A 21,178-nucleotide genomic window follows, 5' to 3' on the forward strand; every position below is an offset into this window, starting at 1 on the left:
ACCTTTTGCTTCATCTGGACAAAAACAAGCGGTAGGAGGTGATTTTCTCTGATCTGATGCTTTACTGACACATCGTGATCATCAGCATAGATATCGCTATCCTTTGCCGCTGCAATCGAGGTCGGTGCCGGCTCAGCGAGCCGTCATGTTACCGTGACAATCCGCCGCACCACGTACTTTTTGTGAAAAAAGCAATCTAAACCAAAAAAATAAGAATTAAGGACTAAAAACTGAGTATTTATTTCTTTTAGTGACCCTGGTATGAGTGGGTTAATGAAAATGAAGTAAAACTACATTTTAAGGCTCAGTTCAAGTAGATGATAAAAAGTCGGAAGATGCATAACTTAAATATTGGACTCTATGCATTCAATCATGAAAAATAAACATGTGCAAAGCAAAAATCTTTATTATAACAACATGTTATAAAATGAGTGGTCAAGTAACACAGTTAGAGCACGATTCTGCCATCAAAATCAACACTTCATCTGCAGGCACGTCCTGCTTTTATGAACTCCTAACAAACGATAAAGGCACTCCCCTTTGGGTCATGTGACTGCTCAACTGTTGATCAGGCATCGCTAAGCTGATGCTTAGCTTGGAAGAAGAGTCACATGCAGCAATATCTGACCACAAACTGCAGGGTTTGGCTTTGGGAACAAGGCCTCATGAATTCTGACCTTGAAGGTTAAAATGCAGAAGCTGCAGGAGGAGAAAGACTTCATGGTCCCTGCTGTGACATCCTCAGGATCTGATAGAGAAGACGCTGCACCTCTTCGTCCATGTGACCCTGATTTCAAAACAAAAGCACAAACTATATTATAGCATTTCAAAGACATCAACGTTTCAGTAGTTTTATGCTCATCTCCTTCCAAACTTTACATGTTTATTAAGTTAAAGATTTTTCTTTCTGTTTCTTTTAAAGTAATGGCATCTTTTGATCTATTTTCAAAGCTTTATGGTTTGTTGTTGCTGTGGGTCCTTTGTTGTACCAGTAAGGCTTTTTCCAACAGCATTTTTTCATCTGCTCCTAATTCACAGCGATTTGAATAAAAAATACTCAGAAATGCAAATCTGAGTTTTGTTTTCTTCATAAACAGTTGAAACCAGAGGTTTACATACACCACATAAAATCACACAAATGCCTTTTTTACTCAGTCAGACATGAAATAACAGTAAACTTTTCCAGTTTTAGGTAAATCAACAAAATTATTTATTTTTGAATAATATCAGAATAATGAAAGTATCTGTAGGTTTTATTTAGACAAGTTTTTATTACTTTTATTCTTAATACTAAGTTTTTATTTGACAAAGTCAGAAGTTTACATACATTTCATTAGTATTTGGTACTATTGCCTTTACACTGCTGCACTTGGGTCAAACGTCTTGGACAGGGGTCCCCAAATCCTGGCCTGGAGGGCCTGCGTCCTGCTGGTTTTCCAGAAAACCGGCCTTATTTGCTGTGGTTTACCTGGATCAGGTGTGTTTAGTCAATAAGGAGCTTCAATGGCAGGTTGGTTGGAAAACATGTCGGACACCAGCCCTCCAGGCCTGGATTTGGGGACCCCTGGTCTTGGATGTCTTTCCACAAGCTTCTCCCAAGATTTGGTGGGAATTTTGCCCCATTCCTCCTGATGGAACTGGTGTAACTGACCCATATGTAGTGATATTTCTACCACACATAAAACCTTACGAGTTGCAAATGAAAATATTAAATATTTGCTTTTCAATTATTTTTTATTTTGCTTTCAAAACTTTTTTTTCTTTAAAAAATGTTTTTGCGTTTGCAAAACACGTGTTTTTGCATGCGTTGTGTCAAAATCTCACTTTTTTCCTATCTTTGATTTTGCTGACATTAGTTTCAGTTTAGTGTGACAAAGCTGCCATCAAACAGCTGCTGATTGGTCCAGATTCTAACCAATTAAATCACAATATTTATCTAACATGGTGTCTGAAGATCTAAAACCGAACCAGCTATTTTTACTCACAATTTTGTCTCTTTGGATGAAGACATTTTCATTTTTTGAACATTTTAACAATAATTCATACTTTCTTTCTTTTGTAGCATTGATTCATTTTTATTAAGTAGGATTTGTGAATTTATGGTTGAGGATCCTCTGATACTTTAAAGTTTATCTGCTGACATTGAATCAACAGACCTGTGTGTGATCTGTGAATCCTGCAGAGCAAATTATTGATAAAAAAAGTTTGTATTCTTTAAGAACTGTTTGTTAAAACAAAACGATAAGATTTGAAGCACACATAATTATTTTGCACATGTGATTGGGATTAGATTAACAGCAATAATAAGCAAAAGAATGATGGCTCAGCTAAGCAGAAGAAGCATTTTTAACTTTAATGTCAATTTTCACAGTGTCTCATGTTTTAGAACTTCTGAGCGTTTGTCCAAAGTAAAAAAAAAATCTGCCCATCTCCTTCCTGAGCCATACGATGGCTGGACGTTCCCATGATGTTTATACTTGTCTGAACAGAGGAACGTGGCGCCTTCAGGCATCTGGAAATTGCACCCAAGGATGAACCAGATGGTTGTCTTCCTAGCATCTTGACTGATTTCTTTTGACTGTCTTATGATGTTTTACAAACAAACAAGCAAGTGTGTTTTAATTGTGCCCCACTATATCCACAGGTCTGTTTCCAATTAACACAAATGCTGTCGAAAAACGTATCAGAAGCTTCCAAAGAGATGACGCCATCATCTGGAGTTTCCAAAATTGTTTGAAGGCATAGTAAACTTGGCGCATGTGAATTTTGGACTTTGATACAAGTAATAAAAACGTGTCTAAAGAAAAAACCCATAGTCTCATTATTCTGATATTTAGCAAATAGAAATAATTGTGTTAATTGTGATTGACCTAAAACAGGAAATGTTTACTTTTGTGTGTGTAGACTTCTAGTTTCAACAATATGTCCTCCATTTTCAGAAAAACGCCACAAGAAACATGTTAAAAACACTTTTTTTTTTGTTGGAATGGGTCTCTAAAGAGCATGTAAACCTTCCCTTTTAAGGTATATTATAATTGGTGAGTCTATATTGAATCAACTAACTGACCTGCACAGCTGACAGTAAATGGGAGCGATACACAGCAACCACCTGTTTGTGCTTTCTTTCCCAATCCTAGAAAAAAAAGTCAAACTGTCAGAATTTACCATAAAGTACGACAGACAGTACAAATAGAATAAATATATCAGATTAAGTAAAACATCTGCAAGAATAGTCATAAAATTAGAAGAAAAACATCAATACTTTACAAGAGAAGTCTCAGAATTATGAAAACGTCACCAACTTTACAAGAATAAAACTGTAAACATTTTATGAGAATAAAGTTATGATTTCATAGGTTATAAATTGAGGAGATGCGAGTCACAGATTTATGAGGTAAAAGGTTGTTTAGTAAGAAAAACAGCGAGATGGCGTCTGACATGGCCAGAAATGGTCATGTAGATGGACGATTACACCAACAGTTTTTATTTTCCAAGTTTATTCTCGTAAAATGTTTACTTTTTTTCTTCTGATAATTTGACAGCTATTCTTGTACATTTTAGACTTTTAGACTTATTCTCATATCCATTTTTATTTTCTGTAATGGTAGCCCTAATGCTTCGTCGTAAGAGATTTAATGTCTTTAAAAAATAGTTTTGTTTTTTTTGGCGTTTATTCTATTTTACATCACATGCTTTTCTAGCAGAACCTTTCTCACCTGGAGCTGTTGGGTGAGTATAGCAATTCTGTTCTGCAGCGCCATTTGTTGCCCAGGGTTACCATGATGGGCGGATGAGGAGGAAGAGGTGGAGGTGATACCGAGAGGAGGCGAAAGAGCCCCAAGCGCCTCCTTCAGGCGGAACACCTCTTTGGACAGCTCTGTAATCTGCAAAGACAAAATGAGTTGATCCTCCTGCCCTCTGACCCTCCTGGATCCACGGTCGCCCACCTTGCGGTCCTTCTCCTTGACAAGGCCCTGGGACTCCTGGATGTCTCTGTGGAGCTCCTGGATGTGACTGGACTGGGCCTGGAGTTCAGAGAGCTGCTGCCGCACCGCCGCCAGCTGCGACTCGGCCGCCTGTCGCTCACTTTTGTGGAAGAGGGCCTCCCTCTGGACCTGGAACACCTGAACCAGTTAGGGAGTCGTGTTATTCTGTTGCTATGCAAGTTTCATTTGCAGTTCCTTGACAACAAAACTTGATATTTTATTTTATATTTCAGCGCTGTGGGCCTCGCCTGTGGAACAGCCTGAGGCGTCATCCACTGTGGAGGTTTTCAAGAAAAAACTTAAAACTCATCTTTTTGGTAAAGTTTTTACATAGTTTTTACTCGTCCACGTTTTCCTTTGATTTTATAAATCTAATTAACAATTCATTTATTTATTTTGGTTGTACTGGTGGGATGTGCATGTGCTGGGTTATTTTTTTAATGTCTTTTTATTTATCTATTCATTTTAGTGTTGTTTTTACTATGACTATTTTAACTACTATTTTTTATCTTACTAATATCTATTTTAACATGGGAAGCACTTTGAGATGCTCTGTAGCAGTGCTGTCCAAATAAAGCTGAATTGAATAGCGTTGTACTAATATGAAGCAGAAATGTTTGGGAATACATTCCTTTTTCAAATTACCATGTCAGTTGCAATGCGCCAAAATCAATAAATACTCCTCGGTCCACAAAGTCATTATGTTTTTTCTAGGACAAAAACAAAACAAAAAGAATTCTAAGGTTTCCAAAATCATTCCAAAAAAACTTGATAAATGAAGTGGACAACAACAACAAAAAATACTAGGACCTGCCCTCCTTCTCCATACTTAAACCATCACAGAAACAACCCAGCAGGTGAACATAATCAAGTTCTCCCCCTGATCATGTGACATTTCTGGAAAAATGGCGACTACAGATCAGGCGGTGTGGACTTCAAGAGCTCACTCCTGACTGGCGAGAGAGATTTCCATAGAAATGTTGACTCTGACTGATTCGGACCAATCACTGCTACATAATGACGTCTGGCTCCAACGCGGCGGTGTCCATAATGCAAACAAAATGGCGACTGAATTGACTTCATTTAGTTGGAGCCAAGTAAGCCATTTTGTATGGACCACGATGGATCCACCTGGATGAAGGAGAACCTTCACCGACATGTTTCTACGGGTGATGTCACACCCACTCGGTCCAGTTCTCATGTACAGTCGGCGCTCAAACCCCTACCTCAGTGCACGTCTTCTCGTGTTTCCGAGTGAGGTCATTAAAGCGAGCAGAGATGGCGTTGATCTCCGCTTGCAGGGAGAGCCGCAGGGCCTCGTGGTCCCCCTTGGAGATCAGACCCTGTTCTGCAGCCCTCTGAGACCTCAGTTCTCTCAGCTCCATCTCTTTCTCATCCAGAGCCTCCCGAGCTGCAGCTGCACTGCTCTCGCTGGCCTGTAGGGTGCGCTCAAGCTCTGCCTGACATACAGCAAAACAAATGTTTACAATCCTGCTGTCAAAACGGCAGCAAAGCTTTCTGGGAGACGGAAAAGCTGTACAGAAAACAGCGTGCAGCAGCTGGTGTGTATATTTCTAAAAGCCTGAAGCAAAAATACATTGTTAAATAAACCAGATGGTTCCTCTTTGAAAATATGAGTGTGATAAAATTCCCTTGATAATTAAAAAGACAATTCTAAAATCCTCAAAAACAAAATTGCTGATCCTGGCGGCACATATTTCAGTTTTAATTTAATTTTCTTCTTAAAGGGATCAAGAATTATCTCTAGCAGAAATCTATCCAATCGATTATTCAGTAAATTAAAAATACTGAAAATAAAGGATTTATTCCACCAAAGATTTTTAAACATTCATGCATGAAGCACAGCAGAACTGTCTGCCACACAAGATACAAAGAAGGAAAAAAAGACAAAGTCATTATAGTTGATTTTATCTTTGTCACAATTTAGATTAAAACAAAGGAAAGATGTGTTTCAACTCAAGACCTGGAACAATCTAAAACAATTAGAGAAACCCTTCATAAAATGTGTTAAGGAAGAGCTTCTTTAACAATAAACGAGCCGTGCTGCCTAATTCCAGGAACGAATTATTAGAACTAATGTCTAGGATATCCTAAGCAAAACACCTTGATGTAAACCACAAACATGCTTGATTGTGAAATGTATTTATAAATATGTTTATTGACGTACCGTTTTCATATTTTATGTATTGTATATAATATATATTTTTCTTTTTTACTGTACAATTGTTTTAATTCAAAAAATGAAAAAGTGGCCGATAGACAGGTTTTCTTTGTTCGGTTCCCTTCCATTTTTCCTGCACTAGAACTTCTGTTTTTGTTTTTGTTGATTTGTCAAAATGAAAAGAAATATTTAAAACATTAAGGAAAAATTGAAATAATTCCAACTGGATGGGAAAAAATAAAGTTTTATTGTGCTTCCAAATGCATAAACCCAAAGTATATCAATTATAACTTACAAATGTTTAAAACGGACACAAATTAATTTTTATCACTTCTTTTATCTTCCTAACTACAATAGTTTTTTGGTCAAATGCTTTCTGTTTTGAGAGCAGATGTTTGATAATCTGTGAACTGTATATACAGTATGATGGGCTTGTGTTGAGAGAAAAAGAATATTAGTAAACTAAAAAAATGATTTAATGTCTTGTTTTAATAACTTGCATGAACAGAACCAGAACCAAAGTCGTCTTTGTATTTGTTTTCTCATTTCAGATCCTCATCCATTTTCATTCCAAAATACAAAACTTAATTTTTTTATTTTTTATTTGCAACAAATTTTACTCAAAATGAATCATTGTAGTTATAATTCATACACACTGATTTTTAAAATAAACCCCCTGACTGACTCCTGTAATTGGTCTGACCTTGATTTTGTCATGCTCCTCTTTGGGAACAGCGTCCTCCTGCAGTCTGGCCTCCAGTCTGGCGGCCTTCTCCTCAGCACTGGCCCTCAGACTTTTTTCCTCCTGAAGCTCCTGCAGGGTCTGAGCTAGCTGCTCTGACACTGCAGATAGCGCGTCTTTGTGCTTCGCCAGAGGCACAGCATCTCCCCGCTGCAGGGCATCCTGCGCCCGACCCTCGCGCTCTGCACACAGACACTCCAGAGCCTGCGCGGCCTCCTGCCGGGCCACCTCCAGCTCCTCCCTCATAGCTGCTACGGTGCGACTGGAGTGCTCTGATGGGACGGAGACGTTACATCGTCATCATGAATGCTCGTTCGGTGCTCAAAAAGAGATACCTTTGCACACCTGACATGACAGAGGGCTCAGAATGGTCTTCCTCTTCTTCATCGTCACCATCTCGATGTAGAGGAGGGCGGAGCCTCTCCAGTTCTAGGAGGGCATCGTTGAGCCTTCTAGCCACATCTGCTCTCTCCCTGGCGAGTTGCTCACACTGGATCCTCAGAGTCACCTGCACCTCCTGCAGCTCCGAGCGCGGGACACGCTCTCTCAGCTCCCCCTCTAGTTCGGTCACACGGTCCTGAAGGCGGCGGGCCTGATCTCCATCTGTTGCCTCTGATGTCCTACTCTCTGCCAGGGCCGCCTCCAGCTCAACAACTTTGTCTTGAAGAGACTTGGCCGTCTCCTCTGCCTTTCTGCTGGAGTCCTCGTCCGACTCCTTCTGATCCAGTGCAGCCTGCAGTGCCTTCACTTTCTCGTTCAGCTGTTTGATTATGTCACCGTCCTCTTGGCTCTGACCCTCAGCCTCGCCCTTTTGCTTCGCGAGCTCCTCCTCCAACTCGGTCACCCTGGCCCTCAGCTGCTGCGCCTCCTGGCTCTGCTCCGGATTTGCAGCTTGAGCAACTGTTGCTGCAGCATCCCCCTCCCCACACTCCACGGAAAGTACCCCGAGACGCATCTGCTCCTTCAGCTCCTCCAGCTCAGACTGAGAAGAGGCTAACTGCTCCTCCATCCTGCGGAGCTTCTCCTTCAGGGCCTTCAGGCTCTCTGGATCTGCACCCGCCGTCTGGGGCTTCTGGTTGTCCCTTTAAAACCGAGGAAAGTTGAAGGTGACACCTCCAGAAGGAATCGTGCAAGCAATACATGACGAGGAGGGAAGAGTCCATGATTTTATTGTGAAGTCTCTATTCCTGTCATGCATCCTCTAAGGACCAGCTCAGGAACCAACAAACCAATGCGTTTGCATTTAACATGCAGTTCAGCAGGAAACCCAGAGCTTCAACCTATCACTCTGTAATGCCAAAGCTTTACAGTTAGCTCACAGGCTTCTCCACTCCTGACTGTGCAGAAGTAAATGACCAGTATTTGTCACTTTTGAAAATTAAACTTATTAAGGATTAGATAGTGTGATTAGTCAGAAATAACATCCCTAGAGACCAAAAACCTGCCTAAAACATGAAGCTAAAGCAAGGATGGCAGGGATTTGTTGAACAGTACCATTGGAGGTCACATGGCTAAATACTGGCCTGTGATTGGCTATTTCCACTGATGTTTGTAAACAAACTGATTTTAACCCTTTCATTGTTGTTTTTCTTTTAGTTTTCCATTGCTTGGTCTATGCCTATAATGCAGTCCATCTAGAATTTTTTGGATTATTTTATTTTTACAGTGCATTGTGTTCTGCGTCCTGATTGGCTGCAGATCACTACTGTCAATCAATGTCCTTTGCGCCGTGTGTTCTGTATAGAATCAGTAAACAAATCGACATGAATCTTTGATAATGATCAGAGCGTTTTCATTCGATGAAACTGGATTTGTTTTTCTACAAAAAGGTTTGAACTTTGAGAGTAGAATACAACTCCAATGATACATGAAGGATCACTGGATACTGTAAATTCTGTAATAAGCTGTTATTTCAAATAATGATTTTAGGTAGTATAGCATATACTTTATACAAAAATTAAAAATGTTTTTTTTTTTTTACTTTAACTGTACTAATTACTTCCATTGTAAATAGCCAGATTCACATTTCTCTAAAATTTGAACTTTTTGTCCAATTTTCAAAAATTGAAGCATTTAGAATCTATAAATCTATAAAACTCATTTAGAATTAATATCATAGGCTTAATATTAAAAATCCATCTAAGTTCCTGATTGAAATCACATAAAACCCCTGCTTGTGGTCTGTAGCTGGTAATAATAAAGGTGTGCAGACTTGGAGAACCAGATGAACATCCACTGACTTACTGCTCCTCCGCTGCGGTGGAGTCGCCATCGGAAGCCTGTTCCTGAGAGAGGCGCTCCTGGAGGGCTTCATACTCCTTCCTGAGGGTCTCATACTGAGCTAAGGGGACAGAGTCAGTGCTGGGTGCCTGCATGTCCGTGTCATCTTTCTCAAACATCTCCAACATCTGTAGGAAGAATGGAAAAAACTTTCACCGAAGGAACAAACCCATTTTCCAAAATAAAATTCCCACTTTTTGCAATTTTGTCAAAATCGAACCCACTGGTGCCATGCATGTCATCTTCATTTAAAAAGGCTTGGGGGGAAAAAAAGACCCCACGGTGCTCCTGGTGGTTACAGTGTGAATGTTTTTTAATGGGACTGTGACTGAAAAGCTCTTTGGGCTTTCTAAAGAGTAGAAAAGCACTGTAAAAGGATGAAAAACACTATAAAATGACAAGAGAAAAATGTTCCTGGGTTTTTGCAATTTTGTTTTCATGGGTTTATGCAATGTCACGTGACAGTCTCACACAAGAATCTGTTTGTTACTGTGTATTTTACTTTTGACATAAATTTAAAAAAGACAAGATTAAACAAACAAAACAAAAAAAAACAAGAAGTGTCTGAAATAGATGTCCATGGTTTTCATTGGAGTGGGTCTTTAGATAAAACTGTTGCAGTTAAATGGAAATGATGTATTGATTGTTTTTTGTTCAGCTATTTGGTCATGTATCTCTACCGAGGAACATCGCATGTTTTCCCTCATGTTGTGCAGCTCTAATGTGTTTATAAAAAAGCATATGCAACATTTATCAATAAGTTAAAAACATGTGAGGACTTATTTCAAGAAATTCCATCTTGATTAAAATTAAACTCAAACTACGTTCCTAAGTATGTCTTAATTGAATTGTTGTGAATCAGGAGCAGATGAAAAAATGCAGTTTATTTGTGACGTAGATAGAAAATACGCTGGACGGACAACAAGCTCTCCTTTGCTTAAGCAGGGAGCTCTGCAGAAACCTTGTTTTCGAAAACAACACAGATTTTTTTATTTGTTTTGCTTTATAACGGCATGACGTCTTTAAAGCATTATTGGAAGTTCTCCCAGAATGGAACAAGACTGTCCTGGATAAAAGCAGAATCATCCATTCTGACGCATTGACACCCCTCGTGGAGGTTTTGGTACAGTCTGATGTTTCTGCTAGACCTTTTAAGGAGAAGTCAAGCTCTCAGCTTTGACCTGATGAAGCCACATTGGCTCCCAGCTGCAGACAAATCTACATCTGCATTTGGTGACAGTCGGCTGTATTTATACCAGTGTGAACACAATTAGCTAAGTGCATCAGTTCAGCACTTTAACACTGAAGAGGTCGTTGCTAATGCTCCAGTCGGATCACTTGGCTTCCCCCTGAAACAGGACCTCTGCCACAGACCCATTTGGTAATCACTTTACCCACGATGCTTTTACATTAATGAGCTCCAGGGAGCTGTGTGTTGAATTGACTGTACAACACATTGTGTGCATCGTTTTAGGGCTGCTTGCCTGCACTTTAAGCACAAGTTCAGAGTTCTGGGACGTGAGCTCCTCGATTCGTCTGCGGAGCTCAGTGACGGTTTCCGGGTCTGCGTCATCCTCAGCCAGCGAGGCTCTGGAGCGCTTGGAGAGAAGCTTTTCTGAAAGGGAAGTTCAAGACAACACAGCGAAAAAAAATTAAATAAAAAGGACCAACATCACTTCCGTCCACGAGCATCCTCTGTGTTGAAAAACATGTGTCGTCTGCATACCGGGGAAGTCAAACATTTCATCCATGTCCTCAGAGTCACTTGCTCCAATCACATGCCCCCCCTTCAGCTCCTCCAGCAGCCTGTCCCTCTCTGACTCCGCCTCCTCTAGACGCTGCTTCAGCTGGGACAGCTGTTCAACATGTCAAACTCACTGTTAGGACCTGACTAAACATCAAATCCTACAGACAAATCCTTTTTTTAGGCCAACATTGTAAATAAGAAATTGTTCTGAATGTTTTGAATGGTGAAAAAAAAGGTTTCGATCGTATGTGTTACAGCAAAGTGCAGGGAAATCTTGCTGTGGAGACTTTTCACTGCTACACTGCACCTCCTCCAAGGCGGAGAGGGCGCTCTGCTGCTGCTGCTCCAAGGCTTTGATCTTCTGAAGCAGACGGCCTCTCTCCAGACGCAGCCGGCGGATTTCCTCAAACACCTCTTCGTCCTCCACCTTCATCAATCAAAGCAGCAGAAAAAGTTCTCATGGGCTGGATTTCAGTCAGTTTACGACGTTTACGGCGCCGACCTGGGCTGACTGCTGCATTTCTGAGGGGGAGGGAGACTTCTGGGGTTCAGGAGACTTCCCCGTTGGAGCGGGACTCCAAGGTTTTGGAGAAGGCTGCAAACCAGGGACCTGCAGGATTATGAAGCGTGTAAAAAAAAAAAAAAATAGTGAATGCTTAAATAAAGAAAAAAAGGAGACCCCACTGACTATAAGAACTGAACTGAGTGGCCCCTCCCCCCTGGCGTTCCAAACAGGAAGTACCTGCTGGTTCCAAGAAGCCAAAATCCCATAGACTTCTACAAAGCAATAAACAACTTTTACGTGGCGGTCCAACAAGCTCACTCCTGATTGACCTGAGTGGTTGCCATAGAAACGTGGAATCAGATCGACTCGGACCAATCCCTGCTTTTTGATGACATCTGGCTTCAACGTGGTGGCTTGATGTTGTAAAAATAGGGTTTGAATTGACTTCATTTAATCGGAGCTGGAAGTAAACCATTTTGTATGGATGACATCACACTCACTCGCTCCAGTTCTCATATACAGTCAATTGAAATGAATTTGATCAGGAGTTTCGATGATTTCCTCCAGAAAAAGGGTACAAAAATAGAGTGAGGTCCGTTAGATGACAACAAAGCACGGCTCCGACACAGCGGGAGAGGTTTCTGCCTGAACGGTACCTGGAGCGGTGAGCGGGGCGGCGGGGGAGCTTTCCGTTTGCGAGGGGCGGTGCCCCCCTGCACCGATGAGGCAGCCGAGGGGATTGGGGTGAGCTGCGTGAAGGCGAGAGCAGGATCACTGACAAGCAAAGGTCGAGCTCAACTTAACAAGAAACACGGAGGAAGCAGAGAGAAGGGGACAAACTCTGTGAGCACGAAAGGAAGAAGGAGGCAAAGCCATCTCAGAAAAAGCAGCACACAAAGATGATGACCTCATATTGGAATACATGCACAATATGATCGGCCAGCATGAGGGCGTGACCTCAGAGCTGAAAAACGCAGCTTCTCAACGTTACCTCCTCGTCTCCATTGCCTGAAGCAAAGTATGCATGAAGAAAAAAATGACATTAAAACTTTTTCCAGCGTTTTCTACAGATATTCATGAATGAGCTGTTTTAGGGACGCACTCCGATCATCATTTGATCCATTGTAAAAGCGATCCCAGTGGTCTTTTAATTGTGGTCATGCTATTTTTTAGCCAAAATCAAAAAACCTGTGTGGTTTTTAGGACATAGTTTCTGCAGAGCGGCAGGAGTTAATTAGTAATTCACCTCAGAGTTGTGGTGTTGGTCTGGAGCAAGCCCGCCCTCCCTTCCCATCACTTACAACTGAGCTATCCTTTTACGCGCTCTCCTGCGAGGTTACTACGGTGGCCCTGAAGTTCAAATTACACCAACAAACATATTGAAGGTCGCAACGACAATTTAAAAAATAAAACAAATAATGAAATAAGCAACATTACATTTTAGAAAGCAAAACAAACAAAATAGAAACAAAAGGTTTCAGTAAAGAAAAGTAATTTCTGGAAATCAAAATGAAAAGTTGACAAACGAAATACAACAAGAGACCGGAAAAGGAAGGTACTATGGGACGCCACTGATTGGACAACGACGTTTTTCCATCATTCCAACCAAAAGTAATTTGGCTTTAAGGGATACTGGATATGCAGCGTACTAATCATAAAACCTTTGTTAGCATGCGGACATTGAAGACACATTTGAAAAAACTCACCTGTCATCTTCCAGTCGGTGATGTCCCGTAGTATCTACCTTTTCTAGTTTATTACCATGTTTCTATTTTTAATATTTGATCTTGATTTCTGGAAATTCATTTTGTTCTATTTTTATTTCATTTGATTTCGTTGGAATTGTTTCGGTTTCTGAAATGTTTTAATTTTTATAAAGCAACGTTTTTTCTCGGGGGGGGTATTTTTGTTTTGCTCTTTTGATTGTCGTTGTGGTCCTTTAATTGTCGAGTAATTTGTTGGTGTGATTTGCACTTCAGGCCCACCGAAGCGTACAGCCCCTCACACCCCCAACCTAATATTTGCAAATTTACATCTTAACATTTTCTTGTATTATAGAAACAGTCTGAGCACAGATGAGAATTGAAGCGGGTCTTATCACTCTGTACCTGCAGGTGCCCCATTCTGCAGCGTGAGAATGATGCTTTGGTTGCCTGTTGTGATGCTGTAGTCAACAGCTTTGTGTCCAAGAGAGTCAACCAGCTGTGTGTTGGCCCCGCCCCTCAACAACGCCTCAACCGTCTCAATGCTGTCACTCTCACACGCCATCATCAAGGCCGATCTGCCAACCCAAACACAAAGCGACAAAAGATCAGTCCGAGTTCACAAAAACTTCAATAAAACCGCAATCCAACAAAGTAAAAAGTCCTGATTTGGTCTCTGCGTCAGATTTATGTCATCAAATATGTTAGCTATTTCATTGGGAGCCTTGTTATTGCCATTTTTTTTTATTAATGACATTTTTAGAACTGGAAATAATTTCAGGCATGAAAGGGTTAAAGGTAAAAACAAGAACAGTTATGATGACAACATTTGAGACAGAAGAAAATACAAAAGTTAAAGCTTTACTCGTGTTCATCTACTTACAATGCACCACTTCTATTAGTCTTTATGGTCTACAAGCGAGCGCCATGTAAAATTATGTAAAAATAAAAATAATTTTGACGAACATTCCAGTTCGTCCATGCATTCTTCCCCCTCCACATTTTCTTACTCCATTTAATTCGAGAGAAGTAAAGTTTAGAAACTTTTTTTCCTCAATTGAGTTGAATAAATGAGTATAAATAACAGTTGACGACAACTCCCCCACTCTTGAAGGTGAGAGGAGGATCCTTCTGCGGGCAAAGATAAGCAGAAAGTCCTGCAGCAGCTTTGTCCCTACCTTCCCTGACTGTCCTGCATGTTGACATCAGCACCTCGACCCAACAGGAAGACGCACAGATCCAGTCTGCTCATTTGGGCTGCTAGGATCAGCGGCGTGGCTCCATCCTTACATCAAAGAAAAGAGAAATCAATGGTTTTTCACTTGCATTCATATTAAACATTGCATTCATAACTTACACTGTCTTGAACATCCAGATTGGCTTTAAAGTCCCAAAGGATCTCAGAGCAGCCGAGGCAACCGCTGACCGCTGTTGGATCAAATGGGGCCATAAAAAGTCCTACTTTAACGATGAATCTCTGCAGTTATGCATTTCTACTAAACAACTTCAAGATTTGATTGAATGATGGAAAAACTGCAGGTTTTATGGTCTGCTTTAGTTCAGAGGTCTGCAACCTTTGACTCTCCTATTATCCTAGGGGTCAATTTGACCCCAATCCAATGTTTGTCATGAAAAAATAATAGCTAACCTTTTTCTTTTTACTTCATATTTCATGGCTTTACTGATTTGATGGGGAAAACTGATTAAGCATAAAATTGTAGTGATGGTATTTTTTGCAATGTGCTAATCACATTTTGCATACATTGGTGTCCCTCAGGGGGCAATTTGACCCCAGGCTGTTTTACCTGTGTAAAACTTATCTGTCTACGTTTGTGACCTAACATCCCCACACCTGCAGGTTTTTGAGTGGATACATAACAGGGGGGGTGGAGAAAACAGATATTTTCTCACGAGAACTTTGATGTTTCTCGTGGTGAGGTGTGAACTCCTGCCAAAACGAGGAAGCCAACGTAAGCTTGTGAGTTGATCACATCCAAGTCTTTCCAACTACACGTCTCCCCTCTAAAATCATCATCTCAAGTAAAATATTTTCGATTGATGATTATATATTTTATATATACATTATAATGCTGGACTGTAACACTTGAAAGCCACTTTACTTTGCTAAACGTCACTTTGCACATCCTGTGTACAGTAAAAGCGTTCTCATCATGAGTTTCTGTTTCACACAAAAACATTAAAATAAGAAGAAAAAAAGAAAGAAAAAACTCCCTAACTCTGCCACTGCCACTCTGTCCCAAGTCCGGATAACAAAAGAAGAGGCGTAAGTGAGACTTTATAGTGATTAACCACAAATATATCACAAAAAAGGAGACAAAAATAAGTAAATATGTTCATAAAAGGAAAGGGGGTCACTAACATCATTCAATAGGCTTTATTCTGTGAGAGTCTGGAATGAGCACCCCAAGAAAAGATTTGTACGAAAACTTTTCAAGATACATCACTTCTAATTTATACGTTTGGCCTGATGGTGGCGCTAGAGAAGAGGTTAACCCACTGATCTGTTTCATTATCAAGGGGCTATTTATGTATTCAACAAACAAATAATGTGCCCTAACACAAAAAACTTGGTTAACAATTATTTGTAAATCATTTTCTGAAGGCAAATATCCCTGGGGTCAAATTGACCCCAAGGGGGAAATGTGTGAGTAGCATGTGAGGATAATGCAAGGGTTAATGCTAAAAAAGAGCCATTTGGGCAAAAACCCAGCCAGTATATTTATTTATGTAATGTCTCTTCGTTTTGACAGCGGCACAAGTTCCTTTCAAAATAAAATGTTTCGAATAAGGGCCCCATGCATCAGTAGATTTACCTGAATTAAAGATGCAAAGAGAGTCAGACATGACCTTTTTTTTTTTTTTTGAATCAGAAAAACAAAAATAAACAGAAATACAATGTTGAACAAAAGTTTGAAAAAGGTTAGAATATGTATCAACCCCTTTATTTCTATTTTCACTTAATCCAAACTCAAAATTGAACAAAACAGAACCATCACTAGGATCTAAAGAAACAAAGAAGACTGCACACATTTTCTATCACTATGACTTTAGTGCTCCTTCATCCTTTTTCTCCTTTTACTAATATAAACAGGGCAATGCTGGTTTAGAATTGAGAAAAAAAACACTTTATCCAATTAAAGGCACTTTTATGCTTGAACTTTTCTTCTAAACAGCAACTGTTGTGCAGCAGAATATTTGCTTAGAGATTATTCTAACCATTGATTAAACCCTTCACTATCAATTTGATCAATTATCGGACACGTTAAAAATGACTAAACTTAATGAACTCAGACAAATTAACCAAAAGCCCATAATTTATCCAGATCATCAGCAGTTTTCTGCAAAACCAAAGCATATTGGAGGGGGGGGGAAAAGAGGCTCCGGAGCCTCAGGTTGCAGATCGCTGAGCGAGACAAAAAGAGAATAAAAAGGAAAATGTTTGTGTGTGTGAGCGGTTCACAGGGCTTTAGGTCAATGCTCAGTTTGGGATGTTTGCAGCTCGTACCTGCATGATGGAGAGGAGTTCTGCCAGTGCTGTCAGTGCAATCCACAGACAACCTTTCCTGTGAAAAACACCATCAGTAACAGAAAAATGTGCTCGTTTAATAATGCATGTACAGTTATACAGAGATTTACCTGTAAGAGTCTCTTCAAACACTCAGGTTGGCCGTTTTTGGCTGCGAGGTGAAGTCCACTCAGGCCTTCAATCCGTCAAACGGACATGAAAAGATGAATGAATGAATGAAATGTTTCATTTTTTCCTCCACAGAGACATTTTCACCCGAAGGAACCTCACCAGCCCCATCAGGAAGACTGATGTCTGCTCCGTGGGACATGATGACCTCCAGGCAGTCGAGCCGGCCTCTGGATACACTCAGGTGAAACCTGTGAGACGAAAACACAGAGGAGAAAATGACCAACAAGGCTGATCTCTACGGTTAGCCTAAAACCTGTACAACCTTCACCAGGATAAGGTTTTATCTGGATAAAAAAGACAAACATTGTTTGCTTCAAAGCCTGAGCCACATTTTAGTAAAGAACAACAGAAATAAAAACTGTTCTTTGTGTTACAAATTCAAATATAAAAGAAAATCCTCTGGAGTACCAGAGAATTATCACCTACAGAAAGTGTTTGTTGAAGGTCTTGAAACGGAAAATCCATGTTGGCTTTGTTTAATGCATCATACATAACAATATTCAGATTTGTGCAGCGTCAACTGATATTACGATGCTGGGGCCGTAACAAAAATGTCAAAAGTCAAAGACAAAAGCAGGTCGGTGAGGCAAATGCCGTTGAAATATCATCAAGTAATACATTAAATATAGCTGTGCAAGAAGATTTGATGGAAAAAAATAAGCAGGTGCACGGCAAAAACAGAACAGGTGAATGAACAGGTAACTTTAAAAGCTTAGGTTTTCACAGGAGTTTAACAGACGGACATCCAGCAGCCTCACTGTTCTACGAGGCTGACGAGTAGCAGAACTTTTGTGAAATACGGAGTTTTGTCGACGAGTCTTTGGAGCAGTTTCACAGCTACAGATTGCTGAGTTGTGGTTTAGTCAAGAACCAGCTTTTGCATTGTGTTGCAGGAAATTATTCAGTTACAAAAAGCATTAAAGGCCAACTACAATGAAAATGCAGTTCTTACCATGTTCTTGGGGGCATTTTTCTGAGGTTGAAGGACCTCTTTAAGGAAAATTAAGCTGAAATTGCATTTCTGAGGATTACTTTATTGTTGTAAATCAGGAGCAGAAGAAAAAATGCTGAGAGGAAAGGAGCTCCTTGAGATGAGGACTAGACAAACATACAAGACATTTTTTTATTTTCAGAGAAAACGCAGATGGACCCCCTAAACGAGTATGTTTATTCAGTTGGTACGGATATTACGTAGAATGATGCTGCTTCTCAACAATCATTAATAATGAATTTTATTTATATGGCGCCTTTCTAGACACCCAAGGTCGCCTTACAGATAGAGAACAATAAAATACAGTTAAAAGAAAGACACATTAGTTAAAAACAAACAAGACATTGTAATCATAAAATTAATTAGGGTGGGTATGCTTTTCTGAAGAGGTGGGTTTTCAGATTTTTAGCAAACTGTGGGAGTGAGTTCATGTTCCCCAGACCTGAGGGAAGTGAGTTCCAGAGCTGGGGGGCAGAGCGGCTGAAAGCTCTGCCCCCCATAGTGACAAGCCGAGCGGTGGGTGTAGCAAGCTGGAGTGAAGAGGCAGACCTAAGGGAGCGGGTGGGAATGGCAACATGGATAAGGTCAGACAGATATGGGGGGCGAGGTTATGGAGGGCTTTGTAGGTCAAGATAAGGATTTTATAGTTAATCCGGAAAGACACTGGTAGCCAGTGAAGCTTTTGTAGAACAGGTGTGACATGCATAGTTGAGGGGGTTTGTGTTATGATCCGGGCAGCAGAGTTTTGGAGCAGTTGTAGTTTGTGAATGGTTTTGTAAGGGAGTCCGGATAAAAGGGAGTTGCAGTAGTCCAGACGAGAGGTGATGAGACTGTGGACTAGAATGGCCGTGGAGTGAGGACTGAGAGAGGGGCGGAGACGCCGGATGTTTCGGAGGTGGAAATAGGCCGTCCGGGTGATGCTATTTATGTGGGCAGTAAAGGAGAGAATGCTGTCAAGGATGACACCCAGACTCTTAACTTGTGGGGAGGGAAGGATGGAGCAGTTATCGAAGGAAATGGAGAAGTTAGGGAGTTTATTTAGGGTGGTCTTTGTTCCTACGATGAGGAGTTCAGTTTTGTTACTATTTAATTTAAGGAAGTTTGCAGTGAACCAGGATTTTATTTCAAGAAGGCATTTGGAGAGGGGAGTCAGGCTTGGAGGAGAGGTAGAGCTGGGTATCATCTGCATAACAATGAAAGTGGATGTTGTGTTTACGGAAGATATAACCAAGGGGAAGAAGGTAAATGATGAATAGCAGGGGCCCTAGGACAGAGCCTTGGGGCACACCTGTGGTAACTGGAACTGTGGGAGAGGTGAATGACTTTAATTGTATGAATTGTGTGCGGCCTGAAAGATAGAACTGTTGTGATTTGATCGATGGTCTTTGAGAATAACAAAGAAGATGGAGAGAATTTGTCAACGCCGCAAGAAAGTTCTGATGTTTTTTAAGACAAAACACATAAAAAAGTGGAAAAGCAACCCTTTGGACTGAATTTGTTGAACAATTGTAAAATGTCAAATAAAAATTTAAAGTAAAAAAAAAAAAAAGGAAAAAGAAAGTATTTGTGGCTCCATTCGTGTCAACAGAGGGGAAGTGGGGGCGGGGTTGCTCTGCGCAAATGGTCCCACCCACAGCTCAGACATGAATTTCCAATGAACTCCTGCCGCTTTGCGGAAACTATGTCCCAGAAAACGACACAGATGTATTGATTTTGCCTAAAAATAATCATAATTGAAAGGCTTTGGAAATAGATCAGAAGATGATCGAATTTAAAGATCTAGAAAACATTTTTTGAAGATTCTCCCAGATAAAAAAATCTTTGTTATTCAACAAATATATTTTATTTACAGTCCCAGTAGTGACGTTTTACTCAAACATGACAACCTCTGAAATAAATTCAGTCAAAAATAGTTCTCTAGGTGCAACAGTAGAAAAAAATCAAAGTGCCAAGCTTACGCTGACTTCCCCTCGGCATCCAGCTTGGTGGGACAGAGGCCTTTCTTGACGATGAGGGCCGAGACCTTGTCGGGTTCGTTCTGCTCCACGGCCTGCAGGAGCCTCTCATCACTCTTACTCCAGTCCTGACTCTGAGGGGAGGAGGTCAGCAAGAGAGGAGGTCAGCAGATGCTAATTCACCAGAACCATCAGAAAACAACAAGTTTGCACAAAACAGAATCAGATGCAGAAAAGTTTTTTTTCCCTTGACTTATTGCAGACTTACTGGTAGTGGCAGCAGGCTCAGACAGGGACAGAAGCGCTTCATCAGGCTAAAAACAGGCTGCTGAGGATCCATGATGCTAGCCGGGCATCCCACACTACTAAATGTGGCTACAGTACACAAAGTCAGCACACACTGCCCTACTTGATGAGGCTCTGCTCTCTGTCTACATCAGATTACAGAAATCCCTCTGAGAATTTCATGGGATCCATCCGAAAGACCCCTTTGAGGTCAGAACGACCTCACGGCAGAGGTCCTCCATCAGCGAATATCCTCAAATCCAACCTCCAGGGGGGGAGAGTTTGCTTGCACCACGACACAGACCCTAGCATCCCCTCTCTGCATCCTCTCGTCTTGCTCCGGCTGCTAGCAGGGGACACTGCCGGTGTGTCCACTGCAGCCCCCCCCCCCCCCCCCCCTTCTGCGCTCACTGCCCTCCTTATGGTCATTTCCATACTGCCTCATTCGCCCCTCTTTCTCTCCATTTTGTCAGGGAACGCACGGCAGATCAGTTTCTCTGCAGTCACAGATCAGGCCCTTGCAATGTAACAGCTCAGCAAAAGTGGATGGGGGGGGCAAATGAACTCCAATCTGTCCCGATGCTTTGAATTGTTCTAGTTTTGTGAAAATAAGGTGCTGTTCTCCATTTAAAAAGCCACAAAAGGCCCTAAAATGAGGTCAAGGCAACTGTGGATTAAACTAAACGTAACAGAACGTCAACATTAATGTAAACAACGCTTAAAAAAACTGTGTTTACATTTTCCAAATCAATTTGATAAACGGTTGAAGATGATTGAAAAACCTTTTTTTGTCAAATCAAATCAAAACTGATGTTTTTAAATAAACGAAAGAAGATATTTTTAATAGAAACGTTTAAAAAAATGTAATTGAACAGAAAAAAGTAGATTTTTCTGAATACAATACTTTAAAAGAATATATAAATTATATAAATGCAGAAGAAGTGCATGAAACACGGGCTGTTATCCTGTTTGAATGTGGAGTCATTCATATTCGGACTCTGCTTTTGTTCATAAAGTTTTGTTCACGTGTGTAAAGCTAGGGTTAAATTAAAAGGACTTTCTTTTTCAGAGGACTTCATGGCCG

At 40.8% G+C, this 21,178-nt stretch overlaps 2 protein-coding genes across 2 annotated transcripts; both read right to left on the minus strand.

Moving 5' to 3' along the window:
• Positions 1 to 676: 676 nt before the first annotated feature.
• Positions 677 to 20,375, minus strand: LOC101156486 (ankyrin repeat domain-containing protein 24). Its single transcript, XM_020702835.2, has 20 exons — positions 20,078 to 20,375; positions 19,813 to 19,943; positions 16,963 to 17,051; positions 16,803 to 16,867; positions 16,672 to 16,729; positions 14,503 to 14,573; positions 14,324 to 14,430; positions 13,551 to 13,723; positions 12,402 to 12,450; positions 12,099 to 12,216; positions 11,245 to 11,364; positions 10,917 to 11,046; positions 10,675 to 10,805; positions 9,155 to 9,339; positions 7,256 to 7,992; positions 6,872 to 7,182; positions 5,213 to 5,446; positions 3,717 to 4,124; positions 3,068 to 3,133; positions 677 to 787 (listed from the first exon to the last, which is right to left on the minus strand). The coding sequence occupies exons 1-20, from the start codon at positions 20,147 to 20,149 to the stop codon at positions 719 to 721; spliced, it is 3,324 nt and encodes a 1,107-aa protein (XP_020558494.1). The 5' UTR covers positions 20,150 to 20,375; the 3' UTR covers positions 677 to 718.
• Positions 10,145 to 12,369, minus strand: LOC110014992. Its single transcript, XM_020702721.1, has 4 exons — positions 11,440 to 12,369; positions 11,245 to 11,364; positions 10,917 to 11,046; positions 10,145 to 10,805 (listed from the first exon to the last, which is right to left on the minus strand). The coding sequence occupies exons 1-4, from the start codon at positions 11,890 to 11,892 to the stop codon at positions 10,576 to 10,578; spliced, it is 933 nt and encodes a 310-aa protein (XP_020558380.1). The 5' UTR covers positions 11,893 to 12,369; the 3' UTR covers positions 10,145 to 10,575.
• Positions 20,376 to 21,178: the final 803 nt, after the last annotated feature.

Source organism: Oryzias latipes, chromosome 4 (assembly GCF_002234675.1).
Source record: "Oryzias latipes chromosome 4, ASM223467v1".
Lineage (NCBI taxonomy): Eukaryota > Metazoa > Chordata > Actinopteri > Beloniformes > Adrianichthyidae > Oryzias > Oryzias latipes.

What these genes read in the sequence shown, in the direction of transcription:
- LOC110014992 (XM_020702721.1), bottom strand. Translation starts at nt 11,892, where the DNA reads ATGAAGTCAATTCAAACCCTATTTTTACAACATCAAGCCACCACGTTG. An exon ending in AAATGCAGCAGTCAGCCCAG is followed by an intron (nt 11,365 to 11,439) that starts GTCGGCGCCGTA and finishes TGATTGATGAAG; the next exon opens with GTGGAGGACGAAGAGGTGTT. An exon ending in TGAAATGTTTGACTTCCCCG is followed by an intron (nt 10,806 to 10,916) that starts GTATGCAGACGA and finishes CTTCCCTTTCAG; the next exon opens with AAAAGCTTCTCTCCAAGCGC.
- LOC101156486 (XM_020702835.2), bottom strand. Translation starts at nt 20,149, where the DNA reads ATGGATCCTCAGCAGCCTGTTTTTAGCCTGATGAAGCGCTTCTGTCCC. An exon ending in ATGCAGGACAGTCAGGGAAG is followed by an intron (nt 13,724 to 14,323) that starts GTAGGGACAAAG and finishes TTGGGTTGGCAG; the next exon opens with ATCGGCCTTGATGATGGCGT. An exon ending in AACTTGTGCTTAAAGTGCAG is followed by an intron (nt 9,340 to 10,674) that starts GCAAGCAGCCCT and finishes CTTCGGTGAAAG; the next exon opens with TTTTTTCCATTCTTCCTACA.